Here is a 25,229-nt window from a genome sequence, read left to right as displayed (position 1 = left end):
TGGTATTTTGATTGGGATTGTGTTAAATGTATAGATCGCTTTGGGTAGTATAGACATTTTAACAATGTTTTGTTCTTCAATGACCATGGAATGCTTTTCCATTTCTTGGTGTGCTCTTCAATTTCTTTCCTAAGTGTTCAATAGTTTTCAGAGTACTTCTTTAGTTAGGTTTATTCCTAGGTATCTTATTGTTTTTTGATGTAATTGCAAATGGGATCAATTCCTTGATTTCTTTTTCTGCTACTTTGTTACTGGTGTATAGAAATGCAACAGATTTCTGCATGTTGATCTTATATCCTGTGATTGTGCTGAATTCATGTATTAGTTCTAACAATTTTTTGGTGGTATCTGTTGAGTTTTCTACATACAGTACCATGTCATCTGCAAAAAGCAGAAGTTTGACTTCTTCCTTGCCAATTTGGATGCCTTTTATTTCTCTTTGTTATATAATAGTACCCATTTAAAAAAATAAAGTATCTCCCACTGTACATCAAAACTTCTTCCGTAAGGATTATTTCCAAATGTTGTCACTACTTACTTAGCTTCCTTTCATCTTCTCCAGTTGAGCTCCCTTCCCCAACTTCCACTAAGACTGCTCTTGTCGAGGGCAGCCGGTCCATGTCATGTTGACAAATAATTTGGTCACTTTTAAATTTTATCTCAGTTGACCTTTGGAGCATTCAGTACAACACTTCCTCCTCTTGGCTTCCGGGAGACCACTGTCCTTGCTTCCTTCCCACTTTAGTCTCTTTTGCTGTGTTGGACTCTTCAGACCACCAAATACCATATTTAATTGTGCTAAGCATCATTATTTGTTCACTTGATAATCTTCCTCTATATGTGTTACAAAAGCTACTCTTAGGGCTTTAAAATGTTTTCTGTGCCTGCTAATGGTGATTCCTAAATCTCTTGGTACAGCACTGAAACTGCTCCCCCAGTCCAAACTTTGCATCCAACTATCTACTTGCATTTCCACTTCAGATGTCAAAGGCATCTTAAACTCAACATAGCCTAAGGGACCTCTTAATTTCCTCCCTGAATATTTCGTCCCAATTTTTCCCACCTCATCAACCAACACATCTATCTACCCCATTTCTTAAGCCAAATACCTTGAAGTCATCTGATTCCCCTTTTTTTTCTTACATCTCATAACCAATCTATGAATAATTCTGCTAAACCCAAAACCAAAATATATCCAGAATCTAAGAACTTTTTATCAGTTCCATATTATTACGCAAGTACAAGTCGTTATTGTAGCTCACTAGAACTACTAAAACTATTTTCTTTTTTTTTTTTTTTAACGTTTTATTTATTTTTGAGACAGGGAGAGACAGAGCATGAACAGGGGAGGGCGAGAGAGACGGAGACACAGAATCTGAAACATGCTCCAGGCTCTGAGCTGTCAGCACAGAGCCTGACGCGGGGCTCGAACTCACGGACCGCGAGATCATGACCTGAGCCGAAGTCGGCCGCTTAACCGACTGAGCCACCCAGGCGCCCCTAAAACTATTTTCTAACTGATCTCCCTGCTTCTACCACTGTCTGTTTCCTAAAAATCTTAATCTTCAAACAGCAGGTACAATCATCTTTTCAAAACATAAACCTGATCACATCACTTTCCTCCTCAAAACTCACTAATACTATCTTATTCACATTTTAAATAAAATCCAAATCCACAAGTTGGCTTCCAAATTACCATATGATCCAGCCTCTAGTCACCACTCCAGTCGGCCACCTCCCCGTGGCCTCGTGTGCTCCATCCATATTCCCCTTCAAACATGCCAAATTTATTCATGCCCGGGGGATTTCTTCCCTCAACACAAAAACAATATGAACCAATCAAAAATAAAAAGACAAAAAACTGCTGGAACATCTTATTCATATCCTCAGAGATGCTTTCCCTGACTACCTAAACAGCCACCTACTTACCCATTATTTGAATTCTCTATACAGTATTTATCACCAACTCTGTTATTTGTTTACTTATTACCTCAGCTTTATCCCTAACTATACCTCTTCGCATGGCTGTAAGTATAAGAATATAGTTTATGATAGCTTGAAGGACTGTATTAAGAGGCACATTGTTAAATTAATGACTGCATTTTACATGCCCAAACACCATAAAATACCTAGGAATAAACCTAACCAAAGAGGTAAAAGACCTGTATGCTGAAAACTATTCAAAGCTTATGAAAGAAATTGAAGACGACACTAAGAAATCAAAGAACATTTCATGCTCATAGATTAGAAGAATATTGTTAAAATGTCGAAACTACCTAAAGCAATCTACACACTCAATGCAATCCTTATCAAAATAGCACCAGCATTCTTCACAGAGTTAAAACAATCCTAAAATTTCTATGGAACCACAAAAGACCCCAAATAGCCAAAGTAATGTTGAAAAAGAAAACCAAAGATGGAAGCATCACAATCCCACACTTTAACTCGCAATACATGCTGTACCTTAAAGGATTATTTTATCTATCTTAGAACATACCTATCAAATAGTAAAGATTGAACTTGAAAACCAGGTTGACTGATTTGAGTTCTTAACCAATATGCATATTTCTCTCTTTGCTATGGCTATTCCATTTTCTCCTGTTCATTTTTTCCATTCGTGTTTGGGCATTAAACTTTATGCCCTAAGTAACCAGGTTTTTCACTTGGAACATCAAGATAAATGTGTGTGGGCCTGAGGACATTAAATATCTCAAGCATCTAATGAGGTTTACAAAGAGGAGTTTATGAAAGTAAACTCATATTCCTCACACTACAAGCAAAACTGGCAAAGAAATTTTACTTTTTTTTTTTAACGTTTATTTATTTTTGAGACATAGAGAGACAGAGCATGATCGAGGGAGGGTCAGACAGAGAGGGAGACCCAGAATCCGAAACAGGCTCCAGGCTCTGAGCAGTCAGCACAGAGCCTGACGCGGGGCTTGAACTCACGGACCGCGAGATCATGACCTGAGCCGAAGTCGGACGCTTAACTGACTGAGCCACCCAGGCGCCCCAGAAATTTTACTTTTAAACAAAATTTCAGGTAAGAAAAATCTCCTTTCATAGTTACATTCTGCAGTAACTATAAACTATGTTATTAAATTTATAAAAAAGAAAAAGATCCTGAAATTAACCAAAAACAGGCAGTTACTACAATAGAATTTTCCATTTTGAGATATGCTAGCACACCAAGCAGAATTTACCATTAAGCGGACAGTAAAAACAAAAACTTTGGTGAGTCAATCTGAACTCCTATGCCTTCAAGAAGACTGACACCAGGCTCTCACCTCGAAAGGCTGGGAGAGGAAGGAAGGGCATACTCACAGAGAAATGGGGCATAATAACCATATATAAGCAAACACTCAAAAAGAAAATTCAAGTAAGAGGGTAGAGACAGAAAGATCCAAATCATATGCTCCAGATTTCCTAATATTCTAATCGATAATGTTCTTTAAAATTTAAATACTCAAATGATGCAACATAAACACCAGCTTTTATATAGAACTATGTAAGACACATTTTATAAAATCCATTCCCAGGGCATCTGGGTGGCTCAGTTGGTTTCACATCCAACTCTTGATTTCAGCTCAGGTCATGATCTCACAATTGGTGAGTTCACGCCCCATGTCGAGCTCTGGGCTGGCAGCAAGAAGCCAGCTTGGGATTCTCTCCCCTCCCTCTGTGCCCCTCTCTCTCTCAAAATAAATAAGCATTTAAAAAAAAAAAAATCCATTCCCATAAATTACTTACAACTAAAAGGTTCACAGAAAGCCTCCAATTAGTCATCCACAGCATCACAGTAGAAACCACAGCACAACTATCCAAATCCTAATGACTTAACCAAAAAAGTACCCATGTTTTCTACTTACCAGTCCTAAAATAATTCATAATTGAATCTCTAGTAATCCCTGGAATCTTGCATGTGGAAAACACCATTCGGAATTGATCCATATCTAGAGGATTATTTCCAACTTTATGAACAGGCACTTTTTCCCTATTAAAACAAACAAAAAAAAGTATTTTGGTCAACAAGTCTTTATAACACTTGTAAAACAAGTAGTCACAACTATAGTATCTTTGAATAACTAAAATTCAGCTTCTCAACATTTTGCCACCTAAAACTGTAGGTAAACCTGTTACTAAATTCACATAACTGTCCTTACTTTCTTAATAGCTGCCAGTAGTTCAAGTTATGCCAAAGACTTATACTTCCTCTTTCCAACTGAGTGCCTTCCTTTGGAGGCCAGTAGTGTTCAATATAAGGTGCAGGACCAGCAAAATTGACATTCAGTTGTGACGGTAAACGAGCATCCAGATAGGCAACATTCAGCCACCATTCTTCCAGCTAAAAGAAATTAAGAACTTCAGCCTAATGCAATTGGGTATACTTGAATGTATAATTGCTGCCAAAGAAAACCAAAAAAACAAAAGCTGTATTTGTTCTTTTCTCTTTACTCTTTAACACTGAAAAACACATTTACTTACCCACATCAAATTGTACACGGACAATGGACTTTAAGTCAATTTTACCTCAGTAAGCTCTTTTTAAAAAAATGATAAATTAAAAAATAAAAACACACTTTCTTGTTTTAAATTATCACAGATATTGAAAAATGGTATTATGATCATTTCTTTCTTCTGGAACTATAGGATCTTAATTATAATTACATTACCAAAAACAGGCAACAAGAAAGCACTGAAAAGTCACTTCAGATAGATCATACTGAAGTCACAACACCGAAGTCCTTAGGTGAGTTTTCCCAGAGTACTTTGGGTATAATAAATATTTAACAAATCCTCACTTAATTATAACAACTAGTAAGACATTTGCAATTTTCCTTTTCCAAGCAAAAACTGCAGTGCTAAATCAGAAATATGAAACCTTTTCAGTACACATAAAACTAATTCAGAATTTTCAGTGCTTTCTGTGTCCTTCTTTTATAATATGCAACTAAATTTCAGGCAGATATGCAGATCTCATCAAATTATCTGGAGTTATTTTTTAAGAAATGGATGTTATAAACTATAATCATTCAGAAAAGGAAGTAACCAAAAAGGATACAGACTTCTTACCTTACCCTGATTCAGTTAAAATTGCTCAAGTCTCAAGACTGTGAAGAAAGAAATCTCAAAGTATAAAATTCTATTACTCCTTCATAGTTATCAATGACTAATGGAAAGATCAACTTGCTTTTTATTTCTAAAGCTTAAATACAGTTACAATCATTATTTCTAGATTAAGGCAATTTTTTTTAATGTTTATGAGACAGCACGAGTCATTGACGGGCAGAAAGAGAGAGAGCCACAGAATTTGAAGCAGGCTCCACGTTCTCAGCTGTCAGCACAAAGCCCAATACAGGGCTCAAACCCACAAACTGCGAGATCACGACCTGAGCCAAAGCCAGAAGCTTAACCAACTGAACCACCCAGGCACCCTGGCAATTTTTTTAAATTATGAAAACCTAACCTCTGGTTCACACTACAGAAGTAGAGTAGTTAAGCTGAAGAAGCCCAAGATTCCTTAAAGAAAATTATGCACTGCCTCAGTAATGACTGTATCAACATCTCCCTCTCAATCTACCTAATTCCAACATATAATACTCAAAACCATTCTCCACTCCAACTTTGTAATGGCCCTTTCTCTCCCATGCAATATTTAAGTATTTGTATGCCACCTATGTGGCATGTCTATTTTTTTCAGGCTAGGATTACCTGAAAAAATGTTTCTCTCAAAGCAGGGTCTGCATATCACCTCCACCAGGACCACATGGAAAGTTAAAATAAGGACTTCTGGGCCCCCATTCTAGAGATACTGAATCAGAATCACTGGTCCCAGGAAGTCTGCATTTTAACAAGTCCTCCATGTGGTAAAAGAAAAGTTCACACACAACACTTAAAACTCCCTAGAGTTAAACAATTCCCTCATTCTTCTGGATGATTACAACAACGACTGCAAGGATATTTACACTAATAATTTTAAATTGAAAGCTATTTAAATAAAACATTTTTATTTTTCATTCAAGCATCATCAATTTTCTAATTATAAGTACAATAACACAAATACCCAATTTCTTTTTCCTTTTGCCCTTTCAAGTAATTTCTGGTGCAATTTTCTTCCAATACCATCTTGAAATTTTTGGACAATTTCTTCAGTTTTTTTATATTCTTCTTTATTTGCAAATGGCTTTACTATAAAGATAAAATATGCATTAAAATACTTAGACATCATGTACCATAAACTCACATTATTACATAAATCTTGAGACTTAATTACGTAAAACAATTATAAATGCATTAATTACTACAGCAGTCCAATAAATTATGACAGAGTTTACAACATAAAAATAGCTGAAAAGCAACAATGCAAAATGAGGTGAAAAATAAAACAGTGGATACTGGGTAATCTGATAACCTTTTTCTGAAAAACTATTTTAAAATTATTCTGGATGATGAGAATTAAAAAGATAAAGATAGAACTATCATCTAGCTATTAGTCCAACAGAAAAGTTAATCCTGTTTAGCCATGAATAAGAGAAATTAAAATCTCCTTCCACTAATGTTCAAGCAGAGCCTTGAACATCATGTACGTAAGTGCAATATGTACGTAAATTTAAGTGTAAAGCCTGCCTCCAGCCCAGAGCCAGAGCCAATAACAGTTTCCTTCCAAATACATACACACACACAAAACAAAAACAAATAAAAAACAGGATTTTAGCCCATGAAAATGAAAACCAATTGTTCCGAAAATTTGCTACCGAGAAAAGCAAATTAGCAAAGGACATTAATATCTTCCTTTTTTATGATTCTGTCTCTTCCAAGTACTATCTTAAAGTCAATTTAAACAGCTGTATTTAGCAACAGTCCAAGTGAAATGTATAATCAAAAACAGTGAATAATCATTAAAATTTTTACAAAAGAAACTTGAATTCCCAGATAAAAGTACCTGAGGAAAAAGAGAAAAGAAGAAACTTAAAGAACATCAAGGGCTTTTCAGTTCAACAAAGTGAACCAAATGCATACATTTATCTCCAAACCTCCTAGAATTCAGTAAAATCACGGTAATTAAAAAGGCAAAAACCTATAAGGACCAAGAATATGGAAGGAGAGGACAGCAGACCAGTTAAGCTAACATTTTACAAATTAGAAAACACATGAGAAAATGGGGACTTTGTAGAATGGAGAAAGCCTGTCTAAAGCCTAGACAGCGGAAGGGAGGAAGATACAAGGTTAAGGTTAGGTGCAAACCAAGAAGCAAGTCAATTCCTGCAGTAGAATCCCAGAAAGGTTCAAGAATTCTAGGCAAATGGACTTTCGGGGGGGGGGGGGGGCAAAAAGTGGCTGAAAACAGGTCTCCTGTAGATCTTTCTCCACTCTAGAAAGCCAGGCAACTTCCTACCAATGCCAGCAGAAATCTAGAGGTTTATTCTTAGGAAAAATTGACAAACAGAATACATGGCTCCTAAGTCATATTAAAAAAAAGAGATTATGATGAAAGGGTACACCCAGAACAATGACCCCTCCAGCCTCCTTCCCCTACTTAGTTCCCAAAACACTAGAAATCAGGCTAATGCCTTCTAAACAAAAGAGGACTCTTTGGGGAAACAGATCAGTCCAAGAAAAATTATTACTTAGGTCTGGGCATGGTCCCAATGGAACTGCTAGATCTCTGCAACAAGAGTCACTAGAAGGCCCACTGGTCACCAAATCCCTACCCACACATATAGAGCTTTCAATCGGCTTTTTAGGGTCTAACTCTAAAATATGAAGACTACAAATTTTCTGATATTTGAGGAAAGCCTCTCGCATGACAGTCAAAGGCAGAATAAGCAAAAATAGGATTGGTGGTCCCAAACAATAAACAGACCCTTTCCCAGGAAGGGAAAGGCACTAATAATAAGGGAAATCATTTTTTAATTAAAAGCTTAGTCCAGAATGCCCCAGATCCAATTACTAGGAATTCCAGAAAGAGAGGGAAAACAAAGGAGAAAACTATTCAAGAAACACTATTTTTCAAATTTCCTCAAACTGCGTAACTTGAATTTTTCAACTTAAAAGAACCTACTGTGTATTCAGAGAAATAAATGAGAAAAAAAAATCTACACACTAAGGGACATGGAAACAATCAAAATGGTAGGGATAAAAAGGTTTCCAAACACATCTGTAAAGTAAAAAACAGGCCACATATGAAGGATCAAACAGAATGGCATTAGACCTCTCAAGAGAACAGACAGTACCTTCAAAACTCCTAAGAAAAATCATTTCCAACCCAGAATATTCTATATTCAGCCAAACAATCAGATATGAGGGTAGAATAAATTTTTAGGTCTCACATTCTTTTTTTCCCAGAAATTCTTTTCTCAAGTAGCTACTAAAGATGTACTTCACAAATATAAGTGAAAAGAGGAAGAAAAAGACAGGAACCAGAGAATCCAATAAAGGAGGGAGAGGTGAAGCAAACTGCTAGGATAATGGGGGAAAGAAAGTCCCCAGAGAACAGCTATCAACCAACTTAAGAAAAATATGCTGATTGAAGGAAGAGGGCAGAGGGCCCTAGGAGGGATGTCTCCAAGAAATGAAACTCAGAGAATAGCTTATGTGTTTAATATATGTATAGGTACATACACATATATGTATTATATATAATGTACATAAGGGTTTTCAGTGTATTGAAGTGTTTGGGAGTGAATTAGTTAAGGATACAAAGCAAAGTAAGCAAATGAAAAATGAGGCAAAATCAAACAAAAAAAACAGCAAAAAGGTAACCAAAGCACAGTGTGATTGACTGCATAATCATAAACCCTAAATGATCAGGTAAAGTAACACAGGTACATACTGATTTAAATGAGGTAAAACCTGGAGTTCAATCAAGTGAATACTAATTTAATCATTTAATCCCAAATGGTGATTCTGTACAACTATATTGAGAGAATGAAAAGGAAAACGTGGATATGTTGGACTGCATATATGCTGAGCGTGAAGAGTGGAAAGGTAAAAGGTGTGAAAGAGCTAAATCCACATCTTTTTACCAACAAATTTATAATATCTAAAACTAAAAAAAAAAAAGAAATAGTAGTATAAACATGTTACTTTAAATCTGGAGATAGAAGATATCTGGAGATAAACAATATCAAAAAACTGAGAAAATATTTGAAAATGCTTGCCTGAGGGAGTGGGATTTGGGGGTGGGAGTAGAGAATGAGGCAGAGGCCTGCTACTTTTTATTATAAACCTAAAAATACTATCTGGCTTTTCAAACTATGGAAAAAGTAACTTGAGAAATAAAGACAAAAAAGTTCTGCACATTTTAAGGATACATTACCATGAGTCTCAAGGAAAAAACAATTACACCCCCATCAACTTCTAGTAATTTCATAGTTTCCTACATTACTAATAATATAATACATACGAAAAGATTACAAACATACATACCTGATTCAAGATATTTTTTTAATGATTCTTCAAGTGAAGGAACAGGCAGAGATGGAAGAGAATCCTGGTATTGAAATGTTCGTTCTTCAGTTGATTTAGCCAAGTGATTTTCCATGATGCAATCACAACAGGAAAACTAAAGAAAAAAGCCCTCACAATTTCAATCTCATAAATATTCTTATATATGCTAGTTCCAATGCAATAAATCATTATCTAGAGACCACAGTATATACAGAACTTTGTTCTAGTCCTTACAGAAGTCATAAACTTGTCAGAGTGAGAAAAATCAATTAAAAAACAAAAAAAACAAAAACAAAAAAACATGTAGATTCCAAGAGGTGGAGCTCAGAGTCAGTACCTACTATTTGCCAAGTACTACGGTATCATAGAAGACCTTATCTAATCTTCCTATTATCTCTGCCTTTTGGCATTCACTGACATTTTACATACCAAGAAACCAAAACTCAAAAGACAATTTACCAACTCTAGTAAGGTCAAGATCTGTTTGATTCCAATCTTCCCCTTAAACAAAAGCTACTAGAGACAGGTAAGAGAACCCACAGGAGCTCTAAATGGGTAGGGAGAATTCAGATGTGTAGCAAGTTATGCTGGGTGGAAGGTGAGCACTCCCAAGAGCCTAGTATGAAAAGCAGAAGATTCATCCAGCTGTGGACTTGTAGAATATTACAGAATTCATCAATCATACGACAAGCTGTTGTAACCGCATGCAGATGGTTTGAAGCCTACCCAGAATGACTTCAAGTATCCCCAGCAATCTTGAACAAATTTATTAATTTTCATCAGAGAAATCAAACTAATCCAAAATGTGAATGAGGTATACAAATGTTAAAAGGAAAACTAAGTTTCTCAAAGTCTTTAATAGCAACTGAGAAATCAAGAAACCTTAAGAATTATCTGTGCTTTCAAATCTTTTTGAAAACTGACAGCAAACCAAATAAAATATTCCACTCATAGGTTAAAGAATAAAACATTATCAAAAGCAAGGGTGTGGCAGAGACTGTTATCAGCCAATATTAACTGTTTCCTTTTTTTTTTTTTTTTTCTTAACAGAATCCTGACTTTCAACTGGGTATAAAGCCACACAGCTTTATCTCCTACCCTGCCTTGGAGCTCAGTATGACTTTGAAATGTGTCACCTCCAGGTCATGCCCCTATAAAGGACTAACTACATGTGTTCTCCCTGTGCTTTCTCTCCTCACTAACAGGTATGACCAATGGAAGCAGCACCTTACAGACACCTCAACTGCTTACAGACACCATGTATTGACAGAATCTTCCTATTACCCCTAGCCTCCACCCTCTAGATGTATGTGAAAACACTGTCATTCATGTCATCAAGCTTTGTTAGGCTAAAACAGTTCAACCTACAGCGCTAATAAAAAGATATAATCCAGAAGTAAGGTACAACAAAGACCTCCCATTTAATAGCTTCTTGCTATCTAATGACTTTGCACTTTATTTTGACCATCCACCAACATTAGCTTTAGACTTAACGGAAATGTAGGCATGGGTCCATATGCCAACTCTACCACTTTCTAGTCATGAGCCTCTGGGCAACTGACTTGAACCAAATTCCCTTATCTGTAGAGAGGATAATCATACAATCAGAAAGAGTTGTTGTTAGGATTGTTTTATTTATTTTTATTATCATTCTTAAATAGGCTCCATACCCAATTGGGGCTTGAACTTGCAACTCTAGGATCAAGAGTCAGATGCTCTACAGAGCCAGCCAGGTGCCTCCAGGATTGTTTTTAAATGACTGCAAAAACACGTCACAGGGGCGCCTAGGTGGCTCAGTCGGTTAAGAGTCTGATTCTTGATTTCGGCTCAGATCACGGTCTCACAATTCGTGGGTTCAAGCCCCGTGTCGGGCTCTGCATAGACACCAAGAAATCTGCTTAGGATATTCTCTCTTTCTCTCTCTCTTCCCCTCCCTTGCTGGCACGCAATCTCTAAATAAACTTAAAATAAAAAACAAAAACACACATCATAAAAATAAAGCAATCTGGGGCACCCGAGTGGCTCAGTCGGTTAAGCGTCCGACTTTAGCTCAAGGCATGATCTGCCGGTTCGTGAGTTCGAGCCCCGTGTTGGGCTCTGTGCTGACAGCTCAGAGCCTGGAGTCTTCTTCAGATTCTGTGTCTCTTGTCTCTCTGCCCCTCTCCTGCTTATGTGCTGTCTCTCTCTCTCTCAAAGAATAAACATTTAAAAAAGTGTTAAAAAAAATAAAACAAATAAAAAAAGTAAAAATAAAGCAATCTAGTTGAGACAACCATGTTATGCTAGGCAGAATTTCTAGGAATGGCTCCCATGATTTCACCCCTACACTCTCCAGAACTTGTGAATATAATGAGATCATCACTTCCATGACTGTGATCATGTTGTCTTACACAGCACAGGTGACCTTAGATTATCCAGGTGGGTCTAATCATTTGAGCCCTCAAGAGCAGAAAGCTTACTCCAGCAGTTGGCTGTAGATGAGTCAGGGGGATTAAAAGCATGAAAAGGATTGAAGGTGCTGTCTGGCAATGAACATACAGGTGGTCTTACGGAACTGACAAAGCCCCCAGCTGGAGCCTAGGAAGGAAATCGGGTCCTCGGCCCTAGTACACCTGCAAGAAAATAAATTCTGCACCTTCACTTAGCCTAGAGGTGGATTCTTCCTCAGGGCCTCCAGACCAGAGCCCAGGACTAGAGAAACCTTTACTTCGGCTTTGTGAGGTGCTAAGCAGAGTACCCAGATAAAACTACCTGGACTTCAGACCTATAGAAGCTGTGAGATAACCACTTTGTGATTTTGTGTGGTTTGTTTTGTTTTGTTTTTTTAACTAAGTTTATGGTAAATTGTTATGGCAGCAATAAGAATCTAATACACATACGTAGAAAAGATAAGCTATTCTCTGTATACCTACCTCCCTTAGTACTTAATGGACGCTAGAAAAATGATACCAAGACTACCAATCCCATACCTATATGGTCTTAACTCACCAAAACGTACACAGTGAAAATATGAATTAGGAGATTTTTTCAGCAAGGACTGTTTTGAATGTTCAACTACAAAGATGAAGTCTAAAAGAACCTACATACGCATTAAGAAAAATCATGACACTGGATTTAATTACAGGATGGCTTCCTGGGGGCAATAAAATGTAAACACAGATTGGAAAAGAGAATCGGGAACAGCAAGTAAAAAAATAAATTGCCACATACCGGTACACGAAGATGAACTGGTTAGGACTTCCAGGAGGCCGCTGCAACCATCCTGTTTGAGAACACAGGGGTTTGAACTAGGCTGGTGACTGTGGGAAGCAAGAAACTAGCGTGACAACCGCCGGGGGCGGGAGGGAACATGGAAATTTTTACCAAAAACTGGCTTAAGAAAATGGAAGACAAGAAATCTGCAGACTATGAAGCCCTAAGACTTAAAACTGTTGGGAATCAGAGCACGCACTCAAAAGAGTCCATCTACCAGACAGCTGGCGAACAACTGTTACGGGATTCACCAGGTTTTGGACAACCACACTCAAGAGACAAAGTGCTGCCGGTGCCCGGTATCTGGGGCCCCCGCCCAGACGCAGGGCGACAAGCTTAAAGCTTGGGTGTAGATACAGAAGTGCAGAGCGAGGAGAGCTCAGACTTCTCCCACCACACCAAAAGTTGCTCCGCACACTCAGGAGGCCACCAAGTGAGAGAAATCCAAATAAGCAGCGCTACGGCACCACCCGGCGGCCCAACCTCGGGGGTACTTCTACGACCGCGGCAGGCGAGCTGCCAGACTACTCGACACTCCCGCCGAGTCCGAGCACTTCCGCCGTTCCACGCTATGGAACTCTGTTCTACGCAACTTAACTTTTCCCCACCATCTCCACGGGCTGGGGAGAGAGGGAGCGCTGCCCCATCGGGCCTACTGGTCCTCACCGCTTGCCCTTCACCTCCTCGGCCGCGACCCGCGGCCCCCGAGGAGCAGGAATTAAACGGAAAGCCGCGAGGGTCCCGCCCCGCAGGCACCGGCGAACGAAGATTGGATGGAAAGCCGCGAGGGTCCCGCCCGGTACTTGAAGCCTGGGACGAGCCGGGCCTGCGCTCTGACAGGACCCAGCCCAATCTCACTCGGGCGTCCTCTGCCGGAGGCTGGGTTCCAGGCTGCGGGGCTGGGAGGGCCTTCCCCGACGCCAGAGAAGGGCTTCCCCGACGCCAGAGAAATGGCCCCAGCCCTGCCGGACAGCGGTTGACTGCTTTCAGCAGGTGGAGCCCAGCGCCCGGGCCAGGGATACAGCGGGAGACTCCGGGCAGGCAGCCCTCCGCCTACGCAGGCACACAACTCTGGGACTGACGTAGTAACTGATGCCTCAGACTCAATCTTGGTCCAGTTTGTGCAAGACTCGGCGCCCTGTTTACCTGCCTCTTCTAGCCCCAGCTCTGTCTTGCCAGCCGCTCCTTCCCCTTAACAGTGCGACTCTTTTTGCAACCCTCAAGCAATAATTTATACCATTGCTTTTTAAAGGAATCTTGTTCACCCTGTGTCTTGGCAAGAGAGTAGTGACCACACAGATATCTGCTTAATCTCTTTTTCTATCCACTGAGACTGAAGTTTGCCCAGCGAAGATAATGCTTCAAGCACTCTGCAGCATCCCTGGCTTCCCTACCCGTCTACAATTCTTCATGATGTCCAAGGTCGGTGAAGCCCCAAGGGATGCTTACCCTGCAAGCTTGGGGTTGATCTGATGTTTTTTTTTTTAACTATTGCGCCAAAAAATAGAGTTTTCAACCAAAATAGAGCTAGACGAGTTCAAGAAGATCGCAATGTGATTAACTTCGTTAAACAGGCCAGTCTATTTTACATTTACCTCCTGAAACAAAATATACTGTTCGAATTTTCATTTTAAATACACTGTTTCATTTGTGTGGAAGCAAAGACCAATCTTTTACCCTGGCTCTGAACTAAATATCCAATATAAAGAACTGAGTTTCTAATTAACATATCAATGGAGGTCTCAATCCTTTATCTGTCTTTCCTAACTCCCTGGTAGTTAAATCTGAAGTGAATGGAACTGAAGCTATGTATAACTGAATATTCACTTGGTTTGAATATTCCTAAATTTCCTACAGAACTGTTAATGTGTGTGATTATGGTGCAGCTCCAGCCCTTGCTGAAGGTGTTGCATAATATATGACAGACACACCTTTCTAATAAAAGTTCTGAATTCTGAACTATATCAGGTCAAGCAGGTTTCGAATAGGAGTTGTAAATTTGTAGTAGTTGTTTCTGAAGTTGTCATAAAGACTATTTCTCACAGTATGTAAATGTTGTGTTCTGGATAATGTTACAATTGGCTTATAAGATAGTATTCTCACACAGAATAATAAAGTAATAGAAAGCTGCTCAAAAGCCTTCATCGTACTTTTTTCTTCTTCCTGATGAGTCTTGGCACCTCTTGAAAAATTTATGCTTATTTAATGCCTTTTGATGGCATAGAAGTTAGGGTCTCTTCACTATCTTTCTCCTACTCTTGTGACTTATGGGGAAACAAGTTATTTCTGTAAAGATTCCTGGATTCTTGAAAGGTGGAAAAAGATGGACTGAATGAAAATGACAGGAATGGAGACTTGAGTGTGCAGGGAAAAAAATGTAAGCTTAAAATATACTGAGGAGCCACTTGGGTGGCTCAGTCAGTTAAGCACCCAACTAAGGTCATGATTGTATGGTTCCTGACATGGAGCCCCACATGGGTGCCCTGCGCTGTCAGCATGGAGCCTGCTTGGGATCTCTATCTCCGTCTGTGCCATGCGCACGTGCTCTCTTTTTCAAAAATAAATAAATGTTGGGGTGCCTGGGTGGCTCAGTCGATTAAGCATCCAACTTCAGCTCAGGTCATGATCTTGCAGTTTGTGGGTTCGAGCCCTACATCGGGCTCTATGCTGACAGCTTAGAGCCTGGAGCCTCCTTCGGATTCAGTGTCTCCCTCTCTCTGTGCTCCTTCCCTGCTTGCGCTCTGACTCTCTCTCAAAAATACATAAACCTTAAGAAAAAGTTTTAAAAATAAAAAAATAAACCTTTTTAAGAAGATTTTAAAATATACTGATAAGCATATGTACTAATAATCCTTAAAAGCATATAAGTGATTTTTCTTCAAAATGCATAATAAATACTTTAATGGCAGACTCCAGATTATGTTCTGTTCAAGTTAAATTCTAACTGGTTTGCATTTCTTAGAGTGATATGGAAGATACTGGCTAGTGAGGAAGATGTTTCAGGCACATGAAGTACATTGATAACAGTAAGTTTTACCAAGATTAAGAACTGATTGTGAATCAAAATATTTTGCTGCAGAAAAACTTGTAAGTACTGTAAGTGGTGATAATAAGTTTTTTTAAGTTGCCATAAAAGATCTTTCATTTTTAGTCCTGCATAGGTCTTTCTCACTATGCTACAAATAGAAAAAGCCCTTAGACACGAGTCCAGTAAGTACAACTAGCTTACTGCTAAGACTTGTAACTCTAATGTGATGGGGAAACTGAAGGGAATCCGATTTATTTTATTTTTTAATTTTTTTTTAATGTTTGTTTATTTTTGAGAGAGAGAGACAGAGTACAAGCCGGGGAGGGGCAGAGAGAGAGGGAGACATGGAATCTGAAGCAGGCTCCGGGCTCTGAGCCATCAGCACAGAGCCTGACGTGGGGCTTGAACTCATGAACCATAAGATCATGACCTGAGCCAAAGTCTGAGGATCAACCGACTGAGCCACCCAGGTACCCCAAAGGAGATCCATTTCAGAAAAGGTCCATCTGTGCTGTTTGTCTGCTAGGCCCATTTGCTCATGTTTTATATTTCATCTTGCATCTGAGTAAACCAAAGAAGCTAATTATGTTTACATTCCAAGGGGGAAACAAGAAAGTTAATCATTCTCTGAGTTTCGTCCTAGGCCCCCATATACCTGATAGCATCTTAAGAACAAACCTCAGCAGACACTGGTGCCAACAGCCCCTTCCTTCGGTGATTTGTGGAATAACACCTATTGTTCACCTGACACTCACCTTTGATTGGACCCTACCCTGGATTCGTGAAGGAACCCATGCCCTGGACCCCTTTCCAACATAAAGCCCTAATCCCAAGCAGTGGAGAAACTCACTTCTTTTCTGAGCCTCCCAGACACTCCATCTGGGGTATTCTATCTGTTCTGTGCTATCACTTAGGTTATTCATTAAACTCTGCTCTCACTTCTTCCCGGCTCATATTTGATTTCTATCCTGTACAAAGCCAAGGACCCTCCAGTCCTATAAGACCCCCTTTGGGTCCTCAGACATAGCCTGCTTACTATGTCACTACCTGTCACTAAGAAGTAATGAAATAACATATAAATAGCTTTAATCTATAGGATAGATCTTGACTTTCATCCCAGTGTGTAAAATGAACATATGGAAGACATAGTGTTCTTATTTTTAATGGGGAGGCAGTAAAAAGGTGATCATTTTGGGAAGCAGCCAAAAACAAAGTATGCTGGATGCCAAGAGGCCAAGAAGGTCTAGAAACCTACTTCTGCACCTGCGAGACGTGTTCTCAATTGCACAAGGATTCATCATGTAAACCCCACGTAGGCAGGCTTTGGCATTTTCTGGGAAATAAAATGATACTCTCCAAGCTCCATGCTCCTACTTTATAGTTCTGAGAAACTCCCAATAAGATTTACCAGGTGTCCCAAAGCAGGGCCCATCATGCCCATGTCTCCAGCTGGGCAGAAGCCCCAAGAGAAACTGGAGTCATCCTGGCTTGAGCAGGATTTACAATCAACCACACGAAACTTGTAGTCCTTAGAACACAAAATGGGTTTCATCATCTCTTGCAGCTGCCATCCACTCTTTCGTAACACGCAAACTGCTGTGGGAAACCTTCCTTCCTGTTCTTGTGCCTTCACCTTCTTACCAGCAACCCAGGCTGACTGCGTACCTGTTTCCTCACAAATCCTTTCCACTGCCCACCTTTTGTGTAATCACTGTGAACCCTTCTCAGCTGCAATTGCACCCTGAATTCCCTCCATCACTAAAGCTGCTTAATCTGAATAGTTAACATGACTAAGCAATTTGACACAATTGTCAACACCGGCTGCCCACTATTGTGGTTTTCTTGTTAGCATTCCAAATATCCTGGACTCTGCTTTGGTGTGCTTAATATTCACTTCCTTTTTCGTGTGTTTCATACACATTCATATGTGATTAGCTACAGAGATAAAAGGCTATACAAGCAAGTGTTTATTTTTAATTTATTTATTTTTGAGAGAAAGAGAGAGAGGCAGAGCAAAAAATAGGGGAGGGGCAGAGAGAGAGGAGACAGATAATTGGAAGCAGGATCCAGGCTCTGAGTTGTCAGCACAGACCCCTTCGCTCAAACTCACAAACTGTGAGATCATGCCCTGAACCGAAGTCAGACGTTTAACCAACTGAGCCACCCAGGCACCCCTACAAGCAAGTATTGACTGAGCACTGCTCCTTACCTAACATTCTATTCAATATCAACAAATCAACAAGTCAAATCCATAAATTTATGAAAACCTCCCCTCAGAGAAATACAAATACACGTATAGAAACAAAGTGTAAAAAATTTCTGAAGGTTCACAGATGCCCTGGAGCTTACTCATACATACCCTTTCAGCCTTGATCAAAGCATGGGCTACAATTTTCATCAGAACACCTGAAATGCTTGTATCAAATGCAGATTCCCAAAGGTTGCCCCAGGCTTTAATTGAATTGGAGGGAGAAGGGGGACCCCAGAATCTGCATCTCTAAGGAGACAGTCATTCCCTACCCTCCAAGTATGCGGAGTGCATAGCAAGTGAGAATCTCAGGACCTAGGTGTCTACACATCCCACATTAAGAATCCTAAGTAAGAATAGCAAAAATTAAAATGATAGAGAATACCCAGTGCCATGTCTGGAACTTAGGAATCTGAGCAGAAAGCTGTCAAGTAGAGAAAGGGAGAAGGAGGCTTGCAGCCGAGGAAGGGGAAGAATTGGACAGAGGGAAGCATGGGCACAGAAGTGTGAACTAATGACAGTCTGACTGGGAACTGGAAAGAACTAAATAAAGGAAGTTCAAAGTGCTCACACGAAGTCATGAGCAAGACTGTCGGAGTCACATGTAGAAGTCATGAGGCCAAAAATAGTGGTGCCAGGCTCAGGCTGGTGTGGTTTTGGAGAAGGGATGTTTAAAGTAGTCTTGGTGGGAGGACCTGGGTGGCTCTGTTGGTTAGGCAGCTGACTCTTGATCTTTTTTTTTTTTTAATGTTTTTTAATGTTTATTTATTTTTGAGACAGAGAGAGACAGAGCATGAACAGGAAAGGGGCAGAGAGAGAGGGAGACATGGAATCCAAAGCAGGCTCCAGGCTCCGAACTGTCAGCACAGAGCCCCCACACGGGGCTCGAACTCATGGACCGTGAGATCACCACCTGAGCCAAAGCCGGACGCTTAACCGACTGAGCCACCCAGGTGTCCCTGCTCAGGTCTTGAGCTTAAGGTCGTGAGTTCAAGCCCTGCACTGGGCTCAGCACTGGATGTAAAGCCTACTTAAAAAACATACATAAATAAAAATTAAAGTAGCCTTGGTGGTACATAAGGATGTTTCATATTGTGAGAGTAGAGGGGAATCCCATGAGCAAATATGGCAATAGTATTTATCTGAAGAGAAAATAGGAGCTAATGAGTACTTCAAGAAGCTATTCTGGAATCATAAGATGTCAAGAATAGAAAAGACCTTGTTACTTATCTCTTACAGCATCCTCATTTTTAAAAACTGCTTTAAAGTTTATTAAATATTTATGTATTCATTAGCATTTGAGGTAATACTTTTATGAAAATACAATAGGTTAATATAAAGTACATTTCATCACCGTATTTATTTTTTAATTTTTATCCGAGCCTCATTCCCTACCCCCAGCCCCCAATCTCCTCACTTTCTTATTGACACCTAATGATGTAATTTGCATCCAGGTCACACATGACAAAGCTGAGCTTGAAAGTAGCTCTATTTCCATACCACTCAAATTACACAGTGCCCAACGCTGAGAGGTAATAGGTCAATATTTATGCTACAAGCAACCTTTATCCAGTAATTGGCTCAGTAGTGATAAGCACTGAGGATGGGCATTTGAGACAGCTACAACAATAGCCTACAGCTGCCACTGCTCGGCTCACCTCTGCCCCTACGCAGGGGAGCCACAAGGCCCAGGAAGCTCCACTCCTTCGGGGGCAGGCATTGGTAGTGAGCGATGACCAGGGGGTACAAAAGCCAGCCCCTTTGCCTCAGGTGGAGCTAATTTGGGGGCAGCTCATGTTCCAGAGCCCCCCAGAATAGACTGAGGCCAACTCCAGCCAGGACAATTGCTCTGCCCCATTCAGCCTCACCCGCTGCCTCCCTGGGTCACCATCATGCATGGTCTTGGATCCAGATGGCAGAGAGGTGGAATGCAAGAAGGAAGAGGCGGACTGCAAGAAGTTTGGGAACACCGGAATTGCTGGAGGTAGAGAGAGACTTTTTCTACTGGAGCAGAAGTGTTTTCAGGAAACATAAGATCAATGGGTGGGATTAGGTTTGTCATAAATGAAACCTGGGCTTTGGACATGATATTCAACCATTAGAAATGTTCGCAATCCTAGATAAATGTCCACAAACCTGTAAACAAGTGAAAGTTTGCGTCCTGCTGTTACCCTAATAATTTGGCACATTTATTTTTTCTCCTTGGTTCATCCATCCATCTATTCCACCATGTTATTGTCAGTCACAGTAGTAAGTGCAGGAAATAAAGTGGAGCCTAAGACTGACATGTCCTCTAGCCCATGGAGTTTACAGTTTAGATGGGGAGACAGCCAAGAAGCAAATGAAATACACAAGTAAATATCAAATAAGCATTTAAAATTTTTATTAAGATAGTAAGTGAAATAAAATATCTAATTTATATACTTGGTAAAAGAAGACCTCGTGGACAGATAACATGAAGCTGAGACCTGAAGGATGAATATGTTCCTGGGGGTGCCTTGGTAACTGGGCTCTTGCCAGGTGAAGATGGTTGAAAGAGTCCTCTATGTAGAAGGCAATCGTGTGCAAAGACTTTGAGGGATCCCAAATGAGATCCATGTGGCTGGGGTCCAAGAAGCAGAGGAGGCATGTCAAGAGAAGAGGTAGGACAGGAGCAAGCTCACACAGGAATGCTCACCATCCAAATCAGCATGAGGCTTCTAAACTTCAGCTGCCGCTTTAAATGGCCGTTCTGATCTATCTATGTTTTGGGAGAGGGATATTTCAGACTGCTGGAGTGCAGTATTTTTAAAGACAGACTGTCCATATTGTTTTACAACAACCTCATCAGAAAATTTTTAGCCAGGAGTTCATTTTGAAAACCTTGTCTTGGTTGGATAAGTTCACTAAATTCCCCTGAGCATTCAAGGTATTCCAGTTTTGGACAGTTTCAAAAGGTAAGATTTTATTCAGACCTACACAATTAACTAATATTTCTTTAAAGCAATAATATTGCCCAATGTTGTTGTGTATTTGGGGTGTGAATATGTTATGCCAGATGACAAAAGGGATTTTGCAGAAGTAACTAAGTTAAAGACCCAGAGATAGGGAGCACTTCCAGGGTTACTCAGATGTGTCTAATGTACACAGATGTTCTTAAAAAGAGGGGAGTAGGTGGGTCAGAGTCAGAGAGGGAGATGTAAAGATGGATGTCAGATGTTGGAATCCTGTGATTCCCACCTGTGTTTGAAGATGGAAGGGAGCCACAGGCCAATGAATGCAGATGATTCTAGAAGCTGGTAAAAGGTAAAGAAACAAAATAGCTCTTAGCGCTTCCAGAAGGAATACAGTTCCACTGACCCCTCAATGTTAGCCCCTTTTTCTGAGTTTAGATGGTAAACCTATGTTGTTTTAAGCCACTAAATATGTTGTAATTCATTACAGGAGCAAGAGGAAGTTAATATAAAATAGGCATACCAAATATGTGCCCAAGGCCACATCACTAACATCACTAGTAAGTGATGGATCACAGTTCAAGCCTAGATCCTCTGTGACTCCCAAAGTTATACTTAAGCCACTCTCGTAGTGGTATGAGTTAAAGATTTATTGAATTAAAGATATGTTGAGTTAAAGATTTATTCCAAAAGTCTGAAATAGCTGAGAAGAGGATATGTCCTAGTATTTTGAGTTGGCTTTGGTATCACATCAGTCTTCCAAACAGAATTCCCTGCAACAGTGGTGTGGATAAGACCAACTACAACAAAGTCCAGAGCAAATCTTGAGTGAAAGAGAATTTCTCCATTCTGTCTCCCCCCCAACCCCACTACACTTAACTGCTACTATCACCATGATCTACTTTGAATTCTTGAGTGTTCACATTTTTAGCAATACACAAAGTGCTTCACATACATAAAGTTCCTTCATCCTTTGCTTACACTAACATTTTAATAAAGACCTTTAGCACACTGCATCAGCATTCAGGTTTCATGGTATATAACTAGGGTGAATAGAAAGAATAAAGACGATGACAGACAAAAGAACAGAAAGCTCTTGAAAAATGTGAGTCTGTAAACAACTGCCTTCTATTGAGCCAGATGGCCAGTCAAGTTGGAAATGAGCGACAGATGTGGCCAATTAGTTCTTAAAAGTAGTGGAGTTAGAGCAGCTCTACAGGTTACTTTGAAAAGAAGCTCAGAGACATCACTCAGCCACTCATGAAATAAGACGCTAGATCCTTTCCTACTACAGAAGAAATGGAGAAAAAGACTGATCATATAACACTTTAAGGTCCTTAGAGTTACATACAAAGCAAATACACTTACATGTGCTGGCTATCTATACTGGCAGATTAGGTCATGTTCAATCACCATCACTTTAAAGATTAATCGCTTATTCTTTCTATCTTGGTTCTAATTTTTCTAATCTCCATTTTATGAATGCCATTATGTGTTGAGTTGTAAACTGTTTAAGATTGTTTTTGAAAAGATAGACTAGATAGAAATTTTAAATGCACAAATGTCTGGACCGTCAGTTGCAGAAAATCCAACTTGAAAGAAATTTAATTTCATTTATTTTATTTGAATATTTGACACACAATGTTACATTAGTTTCAAGTGTACAGCTTGGTGATTTGACAAGTTGACACGTTATGCTATGTTCACCACAGAAAGAAAAAAAAATGTTTAAATGTAAATTATAACTGTAAGCATCACCTTTTAAGTCACTTTGCAAATCACCTCCTTCATATTTATTGGCTTTCTTGCTTCTACAACCTCAAACTCTTCCTTGCCAAGCACAAGAAAGGGTTAACTCTTCATCTTCCTAGTGATTCTTACGGAATCTATGATGATTTACTTAGAGCTGCCTTATGCAGTCCAGGCTACAGTTAGGTTGAACCCCTGCCTTGAGTCAGACATTGTAAATGGAAAGCATGAGGATTATGAAGACGGAAGGGGGGAAAAAAAAAAAAAAGATTGTTGTTGTTGAATCCACACCACTGTTTTCATCACGATCCATCTCCAGCCCTACTTGTGTTTTGTTTTGCATGTAGCTTCTATCAGGCTTTCTGTGAATGCATTCCTGACTTCTATGCTGAACATATAAAAAACGATAAATACTAATTAAGTGAATGGAAATCTAGAAAATTCCACATTTATTTAAGCCTTAGAGGAGAAAAAAAGAAAGAAGGAGCAGAAATCATGAGGGCTAAAAGAAAGACATTACTAATTTGCGGTGCTTAGATTTGGGTCATAACATATTATCTGTTTTATATATTACTGGATTTGGTTTACTAATATATTATCTAGGATTTTTCCATTTATGTTCATTAGTACATTGGCCTAAAATTTTAATTTCTAGTTATGTCCTTCTGGGATTCTAGTATTAAGTTTACACTAGTCTCATAAAATGAGATAGAGATGGTGTTGTGTCTTTTTCTATTTTCTGTAAAAGTTTGAGTAAAATAGGTATTACTTTTTTCTTGAATTTTTGGTAGAATGCACCAGACAAGTCCTCTTGACCTGTAAGGGTGTGCGTGTGTGTGTTTTGTTTTTACATATTACTTTAGTGTGTAAGTTAGCAGTTTATAGAAACTTAAAATAGAATTGAACTTTTAAGGTATGACTTAAAAACAAAGTCTAGTCTGAAATAATGACAGATTCACAGGAAGTTGCACAAGTAGTATAGAAAGGTCCCAGGTACTCTTCCCCTAGTTCCCTCACATAGTTTAATATAACTATAGTACATATAAACACCAGGGAATTGACAATGGAACAATGTGTGTGTATACCATTTTATGTTATTTTATCACATTTGTGTAACTACAGCTGTAATGAAGGTACAGAAATATTCCAACACTACAAAAATGCATTTGTGCTAACCTTTTATTAATAGAGCTGTTCTCCTCCCCTCCCCTTCCTTTTCCTTCCCAAACTCTGGCAACCACTAGTCTGTCTTCCTTTTCTACAACTTTGTCATTTCAAGAATGTCGTATAAGATGGAGCGACTGCTCTTGATATCGGCTCAGGTTCTGATCTTGTGGGTCATAAGATTGAGCCCCACATATGGGTTCTGCACTGGTAGTATGGAGCCTGCTTGGGATTCTCAGTCTCTCTCCCTCTCTCTCTCTCTCTCCCAAAAATCAATAAACATTTTTTAAATGTTGTATGAATGGAATCACACTTTTGAGATTAGCTTACTTCACTTAGCAAGATGCTGCGGATAGCTGTCCTAGTAGTTGTATGTGAAAGTTGATTCTTTTTTATTGCTGGGTAGTATTTCAAGGTTCAGATGTACCAGACATAGCGGATGTTCAAAGTTCAGATGTTACTAGAAGTTTTATAATTTTATATTTTACATTTGAATCTATTATCCATTTTGAGTCGTTTACATTTAAGCATATTAGAAATAAAACTGCTGTGGACATGTGCAGGTTCTTGTGTGAATATGAGTTTCCATTTCTCTGGGATAAATGACCAGGAATGTAATTGCTGGGTTGCATGGGAAGTATATGTTTGGTTTCCCAAGAAACTTCCAAACCTTTGTCAGAGTGGTTGTACCATGTTTACATTACCGCCAGTAATGTATGAGAAATCTAGGTTCTCCACTACCTTACCATTATTGGGTATTACAAATTTTCAAATTTTTGGCTATTCTAATAGGTGGGTAGTGACCTCTCATTACAGTCGTGATTTGCATTTCCTCAGTGGTTTAGAGATGCTGAACTTATTTTCATGTGTTTATTTGCCATCTGTATATCCTCTTCAGTGAAATAGTTCTTCATGTACTTGGTTCATTTTCTAACAGGACTGTTTGAGTTTTTACTGCTGAGTCTGGAGCGTTCTTTTTTTTTTTTAAATTTTTTTTAACATTTATTTATTTTTGAGACAGAGAGAGACAGAGCACGAAAGGGGGAGCATCAGAGAGAGAGGGAGACACAGAATCTGAAACAGGCTCCAGGCTCTGAGCTGTCAGCACAGAGCCCGACGTGGGGCTCGAACTCACAGACTGTGAGATCATGACTCAAGCTGAAGTCGGACGCTCAACCGACTGAGCCACCCAGGCGCCCCTGGAGAGTTCTTTATATATTCTAAGTACAGTTGGTTGTTGGCTATGTGATTTGCAAATATGTATATTTTTTTACCCAGTCTGTACTTACCTTTTCATCCTCTTAACAAAGTCTTTTCCAGAGAAAACGTTTCATTTTGATCAGGTTCAATTCATTGATTTTTCCCTTTTTGTATCCTGTTTTCATATCTTAAGCACTCTTCACCT

General features: G+C 39.3%; 1 protein-coding gene across 2 annotated transcripts in view; it reads right to left on the bottom strand.

The window, feature by feature from the left end:
- CROT (carnitine O-octanoyltransferase) overlaps positions 1 to 13,407 on the bottom strand; it is a 47,820-nt gene extending 34,413 nt beyond the window's left edge. The window contains exons 1-6 of one of the 2 annotated variants that reach the window (XM_019443203.2): positions 13,369 to 13,407; positions 12,661 to 12,712; positions 9,430 to 9,565; positions 6,065 to 6,189; positions 4,164 to 4,345; positions 3,870 to 3,994 (exon numbers count right to left, since the gene is read on the bottom strand). In XM_019443203.2, coding sequence (XP_019298748.1) covers positions 3,870 to 3,994; positions 4,164 to 4,345; positions 6,065 to 6,189; positions 9,430 to 9,544 — 547 coding nt within the window. In that variant the 5' untranslated portion in view covers positions 9,545 to 9,565; positions 12,661 to 12,712; positions 13,369 to 13,407. Of the gene's footprint in view, positions 1 to 3,869; positions 3,995 to 4,163; positions 4,346 to 6,064; positions 6,190 to 9,429; positions 9,566 to 12,660; positions 12,713 to 13,300 lie in introns of both variants that reach the window. The other variant, XM_019443204.2, reaches the window with a different exon arrangement.
- Positions 13,408 to 25,229: the final 11,822 nt, after the last annotated feature.

The sequence above is a fragment of the Panthera pardus genome, unplaced genomic scaffold, assembly GCF_024362965.1.
Source record: "Panthera pardus isolate Hobbes unplaced genomic scaffold, ASM2436296v1 HiC_scaffold_8, whole genome shotgun sequence".
NCBI classification, from domain to species: Eukaryota; Metazoa; Chordata; class Mammalia; order Carnivora; family Felidae; genus Panthera; species Panthera pardus.
This window is presented reverse-complemented; position numbering and strand designations above follow the sequence as displayed.